We start from the raw sequence: 8,265 nt of genomic DNA, 5'->3' as shown, positions 1-8,265 counted from the left end.
TGTAAGAGTGAAAATCTTACAGAAGCAGCTCTGTGACCTCTCCTTCACCTCCCTCAGCCTGCCATGCGGGCAAAAATCTTAAGGGGGTGGGGAAGTCTCAGCTTAGGCAGGATCGGGTGAGCATGGGTTAAGTGAAAAGGGCCAATTAGAGAATAGGTGATGCAACATCGGCCGAACCTGCAGCAGGATGTAACAACCAAAAAGAATGTGTCAGGGTTAACCCCATAGTCGCTGGAAAAGGTAAAAGAACTGCTCCTGGGTTGGTCAATTCAAAAGACCCCCCGGATATCATAATTGGATCCCGCCAAAAGTAACTGTCACTTACAATAAAATAACTGGTCGTAATACCTGTCAACAATAATGTAACCTACTGATTGGGACGCTGTAACTCTCATGAATTCCCCCTCCCCTCCTGTGGGTCCCTCTCCCCTCCACTACCATAAAAGTCCCTCCGACGCGCTCCTCGGGGCTCTTCTCCTCTACCCCTGCGTGGGATACGAGTTGAGCCCCAGCGCGCTGGTCCCCGAATAAAACCTCTTGCTGTTTGCATCAAGTGGCGGCTCTCGAGACTGATTGGGGTGTGCGTCGATCTCGGACCAGGGCAGTGGGATCTCCCACAGACGGACCTTACATTTGGGGGCTCGTCCGGGATATATGACCACCCCTCAGCCTTCGACAGCACCCTTGGAGGTAGGTTTAACGTGTGCCGGCTTTCTGTTGTCTTTGTCTTATTTGTAATCTGTCTTAAGGTTGATCTGTGTGGCCTGTGTTAAGTTGTACACACTCGGTCTTTTGGTTTCGGTTTTGGCAACCGTCTGGTCCCTCGTGAGAGTGACCAGGCTGGAACCGGCAGACGTGCCCGGAAGGGTTCCAAGTTGCACCCTGGGGGACGCCCCAAGGGAGGTGGAGGACCAGGGACGCCTGGTTGCCTCCTACTGGAAAATCCTTGCTTTGGAAGAAGGTAAGGTACTGCTCTTGCATCGCCAGGAGGTGGGGTATCGACCCTCCGTCACTCTCCACCCTCGGTGGCTTTGTAAGAATCGGAAAGGCCGCACAGTGTTAAATTGTGTTTTGTCTGTAATAATTGTCTGTTTTTTCTTGGTACTGTATACATTGGCAATGGGACAGAAGATCTCAACCCCCCTTAGCCTGACGATAGACCACTGGTCAGAAGTGAAGACCAGAGCTCATAACCTATCCGTGGAAATAGGAAAGAAAAAATGGCAATCCTTCTGCACGTCTGAATGGCCCACCTTCGGGGTCGGATGGCCACCAGAGGGGTCTTTTAACTTACCCCTCATTTCTTCTGTAAAAGCCCGTGTTTTCCAGCCAGGCCCTAATGGGCACCCCGATCAACAACCATATATCATTGTGTGGCAAGACCTGGTTCAAAACTCACCTCCGTGGGTCAAGCCGTGGGTAAGTCAGGCCCTGCAAGATGTCACCACTTTAGCGGTCAAAGCCGCAGGGGAAGGTTCCCTAAAACGTCCGGATCCCTCAGCACCCCCCCGGATATATCCCGACACTCAGGATCTTCCCCTCCCAGATACCCCTCCCCCATATCGTCTTCCCCCGTCGGTTCCCTTGGCACTAGAAGCACCCCCCCCCAGGGAAGATGCCCCTTCCCGAGCAGTAGAACAAGGGGGTCCAGCGCAAGGAACCCGGAGCAAACGTGGGGCCTCCCCCGATTCTACAAGAGCCCTCCCCCTCAGGGCCTACGGCCCCCCTCCAGGAGAAAATGGTCTCCAACCCCTACAATATTGGCCTTTTTCCTCGGCAGACTTGTATAACTGGAAAACTAATCATCCTCCATTCTCGGAGGATCCTAAACGTTTAACTAACTTAGTAGAATCTTTAATGTTCTCTCATCAACCTACTTGGGATGATTGTCAACAGCTCTTACAGGCCCTATTCACAACAGAAGAGAGAGAAAGAATACTTATGGAAGCCCGAAAGAATGTTCCAGGGGAGAACGGGCTTCCCACTACCCTCCCCAATCTCATCGACCTCGCTTTTCCCTTGAGCCGCCCGGACTGGGACTTCAATCAACCTGAAGGTAGGGAGCGGCTGCGTGTCTACCGCCAGGCTCTAGTGGCTGGTCTCCATGGGGCTGCTCGGCGGCCCACTAATTTGGCCAAGGTAAGAGAAATTATCCAAGGGAGAAGTGAACCCCCCTCCGTATTTTTGGAAAGACTGATGGAGGCATTTCGTAGGTACACTCCGTTCGATCCCACTACTGAGGGACAAAGGGCCTCCGTAGTCATGGCCTTCATAGGGCAGGCAGCACCAGATATTAAGAGAAAGCTGCAGAGATTAGAGGGTCTACAGGATTGGACCCTGCGAGATTTAGTAAAGGAGGCAGAAAAAATATACTATCGGAGAGAGACAGATGAAGAAAGGGAACTAAGGAAGGAAATGGAGGAAAACAAAAAGGAGATACAAAAAGAAAAGAGACTAGAAAAAAGCTTAACCCGGATTCTGGCTGCAGTAGTAGACAAGCAGGACCAGGGCAAACCTAAGCAGATAGGAAATCTGGGCAACAAAAGAGGCAATAGGCGACCGCTCTTAGACAAAGACCAATGTGCATACTGCAAAGAAAAGGGACACTGGGCAAAGGAGTGTCCCCAGAAAAAGTCCCTACAGAAAGTCCTGTCCTTGGCCGAGGAAGACTAGGGAAGTCGGGGCTTAGGACCCCTCCCTGAGCCCAGGGTAACCCTTAAAGTGGAGGGGAAACCCGTTGAGTTCCTAGTGGATACAGGAGCCCAACATTCAGTTCTATTACAGCCCTCTGGGCCCTTATCAGACCGCAAGTCCTGGGTGGTTGGTGCCACCGGACGGCAATTATACTCATGGACTACCCGAAGATCTGTAGACTTAGGCGTGGGCCGGGTAACCCACTCGTTTCTGGTGATTCCAGAGTGCCCAAGTCCCTTGTTGGGAAGGGACCTTCTAACTAAGCTTGGGGCCCAAATCACGTTCACGCCCAAGGGCCCCCAAGTAACAAAGAAAGGGCAGCTAATTACCGCCCTTACCGTAAGTTTGGAAGATGAACACCGATTATTTGAGCCAGACCTCGAGCCTCCAAACCTCACGGACTGGGTCAAACGCTTCCCTGGGGCATGGGCAGAAGAAGCAGGGATAGGACTAGCTAAACAACGACCTCCTGTGGTCATAGAATTAAAAGCCTCTGCAGAACCAATAGCCATCCGACAATATCCAATGAGTAAAGAAGCAAAGGAAGGTATCCAACCTCACATACAGCGTCTATTAAAACTTGGCATATTGGTGCCCTGCAAGTCACCCTGGAACACTCCTCTGCTGCCAGTAAAGAAGCCAGGGACCAAAGACTATCGTCCTGTGCAGGACTTGCGAGAAGTCAATAAAAGAGTTCAGGACATACACCCCACGGTCCCCAACCCCTACAACTTGCTAAGTACTTTGCCACCCGATCGTATATGGTACACTGTTTTAGACTTAAAAGATGCCTTCTTTTGCCTCCGCCTCCATGTTTCCAGCCAAAGTATGTTTGCCTTTGAGTGGGAAGACCCTGACTCCGGAGCCACCAGGCAGCTCACCTGGACTAGACTACCTCAGGGATTCAAAAATTCGCCAACCCTCTTCGATGAGGCCCTGCACCAAGACCTAACCTCGTTTAGGATGTCTCATCCTCAGGTAACCTTGCTCCAGTACGTTGACGATCTCCTCCTCGCTGGAGCCACCATAGAAGACTGTTATCAGGGAACTGAAGATCTCCTAAAGGAATTGTCGTCATTGGGGTACAGGGCGTCGGCAAAAAAGGCCCAAATCTGCCAGCAACAGGTAACCTACTTGGGATATATCCTAAAAGAGGGAAAAAGGTGGCTAACGGAAGCTAGGAAGCAAACTGTGACTCAGATCCCCGTACCCCAATCACCAAGACAGGTGAGAGAATTCTTGGGCACGGCGGGATTTTGTCGGCTCTGGATACCTAGCTTCGCCACCCTGGCAGCCCCCTTGTACCCCTTAACTAAGGGAAATTCCCCTTTCGTATGGGGATTAGAACAACAAGAGGCCTTCGACAATATCAAACGGGCCTTGCTGTCGGCCCCCGCTCTAGCCTTGCCAGATGTGTCCAAACCCTTTACTCTCTTTGTAGACGAGCGGGGCGGAACAGCCCGCGGAGTGTTAACCCAGGCTCTAGGACCTTGGAAACGGCCGGTGGCATATTTGTCAAAAAAACTGGACCCAGTAGCCAGGGGATGGCCAATATGTCTCAGATGCATAGCCGCCGTCGCTGTTTTAGTCAAGGACGCTGATAAACTAACCTTGGGACAAAAATTAACTATAGTGGCCCCCCACGCATTAGAGAGCATTGTTCGGCAGCCACCAGAAAGATGGTTATCTAATGCTAGAATGACCCATTACCAGAGTCTCCTCCTCAACGAGGAACGGATCCAATTCGCTCTCCCCACTGCCATAAACCCGGCTACCCTGCTACCCGAGATAAGCAAAGATGCCTCGCCCGTACTTCACTCGTGCCAGGAGATCCTAGCTGAAGAAACCGGAGTCCGACAAGACCTCCGGGACCAACCCCTCCCAGATGCCGATCTCACATGGTATACTGATGGGAGCAGTTACATCATTGAAGGTAAGCGGGTAGCCGGGGCAGCAATAGTGGATTCCAAAAATACCATATGGGCTAGTAGCCTACCAGAAGGGACGTCTGCTCAAAAAGCTGAATTAATTGCCTTAACACAGGCTCTCAAATTGGCAAAAGGCAAAAAGGTCAATATTTATACAGACAGCAGGTATGCATTTGCCACGGCTCATGTACATGGCGCCATCTATAGGCAAAGAGGGCTACTTACCTCAGCGGGAAAAGAAATTAAAAATAAAGATGAGATCCTAGATCTGTTAGAAGCTATACACAAGCCCCTCAAGGTGGCCATCATCCACTGCCCTGGCCACCAAAAGAATAAATCGGAGGTAGCCTTAGGAAATCAAAAGGCAGACAAAGAGGCAAAAAAGGCTGCTCATGGACTCAATCTCCTCCCAGTAAGGGAAATAACAAACCAAGTCAAAAACCCGATGCAGACAGGTGATAAAACTCCCCTGTCTGAAGCGGAAGCAAAGACGTTCCTAAAACACCTTCACCAGCTAACCCACTTTGGAGAAAAACACCTCAAAACTTCAGCCAGAAGGTCCCCCTACTACATACCGAATATAGAAACACTGGCTCACGAAATTGTTAAAAACTGCATCCCATGCCAAAGGGTGAACGCTACCTCTAACACGGTCAGTAGCGGAAAGAGACTGCGGGGGGACCGGCCTGGCTTATACTGGGAGGTGGACTTTACTGAAGTAAGACCTGGAAGATATGGTAATAAATACTTACTAGTGTTTATAGATACCTTCTCCGGGTGGGTAGAAGCTTTCCCCACCAAAACTGAAACAGCTCAAGTGGTGACCAAGAAGCTTCTGGAGGAGATCTTCCCCCGTTTTGGAGTACCTAAGGTAATCGGGTCCGACAACGGACCAGCCTTTGTTGCCCAGGTAAGTCAGGAGGTGGCCAGAATCCTTGGGGTGAATTGGAAATTACATTGTGTATATAGACCCCAAAGCTCAGGACAGGTAGAAAGGATAAATAGAACTCTAAAAGAGACCATGACAAAATTATCCTTAGAGACTGGCGTTATAGACTGGACAGCCCTCCTTCCTTACGCTCTATTCAGAGTCCGAAATACCCCTAATTTCCTAAATGTAACACCCTTTGAAATCTTGTATGGGACCAGCCCCCCATTAGCCTCCATGCACCTGCCCTCTTTGGAATGTATAACGAATCAGACTTTGCTTGGCAGATTCAAGGCCCTTGAACTCGTCCAAAAACTCGTGTGGAAGCCTTTGGCTGACGCCTATCGACCCGGAGATCTCCAAGTTCCCCACCAGTTCCAAGTGGGAGATGCAGTATACGTAAGACGTCATCGGGCCGGAAACCTCGAAGCTCGGTGGAAGGGACCTTACATCGTCCTCCTGACCACGCCCACTGCCATAAAGGTAGATGGCATCCCTGCCTGGGTACATGCGTCGCACGTCAAAGCAGCCCCGTCCGACGGAAACTGGAATGTGGAAAAGGCTGAAAACCCCCTCAAGCTTCGCCTTCGTCGGGTGCCTGCTGCTACTGTTGACTCTGTTTCCGATAAGTAACCCTAACCCCCACCAGCCCTTTAATCTTACTTGGATAGTTATAAATACGGCCACGGGAGACACCTTAGTACAGAACTCCTCTGTGGCCCCCAGGAACACGTGGTTCCCAGACCTCACCCTCGACTTACAAGACCTTGTAAAATCTGATAGCTACAACCCCGCCAGCTCCCTCCAATCTCGCTCTCTCTTAAAAGAACAATGGTTTTATGTTTGTCCGGGACATAAGAACAGTGACAGGGCCTGGAGACAAATATGTGGGGGAAATGATCACTATTTCTGTGCAGCCTGGGCGTGTATCAGCACCGGGGACATCTGGTGGTCAGCCCCTGTTAAAGATGACTTAATCACCGTCCGCAGGGCGGACTCAAGGCCTCAAGATTATCTCCAACAATTAAAAAGGATAGCTATGGATTGCAGCCGTAACAATAAATGCAACCCAATAGTTATTACCTTCACAGAAAAGGGAAAATCTGACAATCGATGGGAAAATGGCCACTCATGGGGACTACGTTTGTACACTTCAGGGCACAGGAACCTCCCGGCAACCCTTTTCACCATACGACTCATTGTACGCCCTATCATTTTAGCTAGTATAGGCCCAAGCCAAATGCTATCTCGACTACCCAAAGACGACAAACCGCAGATTGTTCCCTCTCCCCAGACTCAAAAGCCGCTCTGCTCCACTCCGTCCCCTGTGGTTTCTCCTCCCCCTTCCCGTTTTTCTCCACTCTCCTCTTCCATGGCCCCCACAAAACCTGGCCCTGTACAGCGGCTATATAACCTGGTAAAAGGGGCTTATTTGGCCTTGAACCAGACGAGCCCTGACTCGACGGAGTCATGCTGGCTTTGTTTGACTTCCAGTCCACCATATTATCAGGGAATAGCCTTCCCCGGGCAATATAACTTAACCGACTCCCACTCATCTTGTGACTGGGGGACTACAGGAAAAATCACCTTGACCGAGGTGTTCGGGAGAGGCACATGCATAGGAAGAGTCCCTCCAGACTATCGGTTTCTATGCAACCAGACTACAGATAACCCTCTCCGCATCCCAGCCGACCCCACCAATAATAATAACAAGTACCTGGTTCCTCACAGTGGGTGGTGGGCATGTAATACCGGCTTGACTCCCTGTGTTTCCTCTGCTTTTAACCAGTCAAGAGATTATTGTATTATGGTGCAGATCTTGCCTAAAATCACATATTACAAAGCTAGTTCTTTTGAAGATATGTTTAGGACCCACTCCCACCTCTATAAAAGGGAACCAGTATCCGTAACCTTGGCTGTCTTGTTAAGCTTAGGAGTGGTCGCCGGTATAGGAACCAGCACGACAGCCTTGGTACACGGGTCCCAAAACTATGAGGCCCTACGGGCCTCCATAGATGAGGACCTAAAGATGCTTGAACAATCAATAACCCACCTTGAAAAATCCCTAACCTCCCTATCAGAGGTAGTCTTACAGAACCGGAGAGGATTAGATTTGCTCTTTCTCCAGCAAGGAGGCCTATGTGCTGCCTTAAACGAAGAGTGCTGTTTCTACTCTGACCATTCAGGGGTTGTTAGAGACTCCATGGCCAAACTAAGGGAAAGACTTTCAGAGAGAGAGGAAAATCGGAAAGCCCAACAAGGTTGGTTCGAAAGCTGGTTTAATAAATCACCCTGGTTTACTACCTTAATATCTACTCTGCTAGGTCCTATAGTCATCCTAATATTACTCTTGACCTTTGGCCCCTGCATAGTAAACCGGTTGGTAGCCTTTGTCCGGGAACGTGTCAGTGCAGTACAGATCCTTCTGTTAAGACAACAATATCAGGCCGTAGGGCTAAACGAAGCCGAGACAGCTGTTTTATGATTAAAACAGTTTGAAAAGAAAAAGGGGGGAATGTAAGAGTGAAAATCTTACAGAAGCAGCTCTGTGACCTCTCCTTCACCTCCCTCAGCCTGCCATGCGGGCAAAAATCTTAAGGGGGTGGGGAAGTCTCAGCTTAGGCAGGATCGGGTGAGCATGGGTTAAGTGAAAAGGGCCAATTAGAGAATAGGTGATGCAACATCGGCCGAACCTGCAGCAGGATGTAACAACCA

At 50.1% G+C, this 8,265-nt stretch overlaps 1 protein-coding gene across 2 annotated transcripts; it reads left to right on the top strand.

The window, feature by feature from the left end:
* The first annotated feature begins 6 nt into the window (after window positions 1-6).
* LOC115284895 (protein transport protein sec31-like) lies at window positions 7-5,973 on the top strand. Of its 2 annotated transcripts, none has more exons than XM_029931354.1 (2): window positions 7-2,056; window positions 5,838-5,973. In XM_029931354.1, exons 1-2 carry the CDS (start codon window positions 1,120-1,122, stop codon window positions 5,951-5,953), a joined length of 1,053 nt encoding a protein of 350 aa, XP_029787214.1. In that variant the 5' UTR covers window positions 7-1,119; the 3' UTR covers window positions 5,954-5,973. The 2 variants fall into 2 exon arrangements, with proteins under 2 accessions (XP_029787214.1, XP_029787213.1); XM_029931353.1 differs by having other exon boundaries at window positions 7-1,419; window positions 1,897-5,931.
* The last annotated feature ends 2,292 nt before the right edge of the window (window positions 5,974-8,265 follow it).

This window comes from Suricata suricatta, unplaced genomic scaffold, assembly GCF_006229205.1.
Source record: "Suricata suricatta isolate VVHF042 unplaced genomic scaffold, meerkat_22Aug2017_6uvM2_HiC HiC_scaffold_253, whole genome shotgun sequence".
NCBI classification, from domain to species: Eukaryota; Metazoa; Chordata; class Mammalia; order Carnivora; family Herpestidae; genus Suricata; species Suricata suricatta.
The sequence above is the reverse complement of the archived record's forward strand: the minus strand, read 5'-3'. Positions and strand labels throughout refer to the sequence as shown.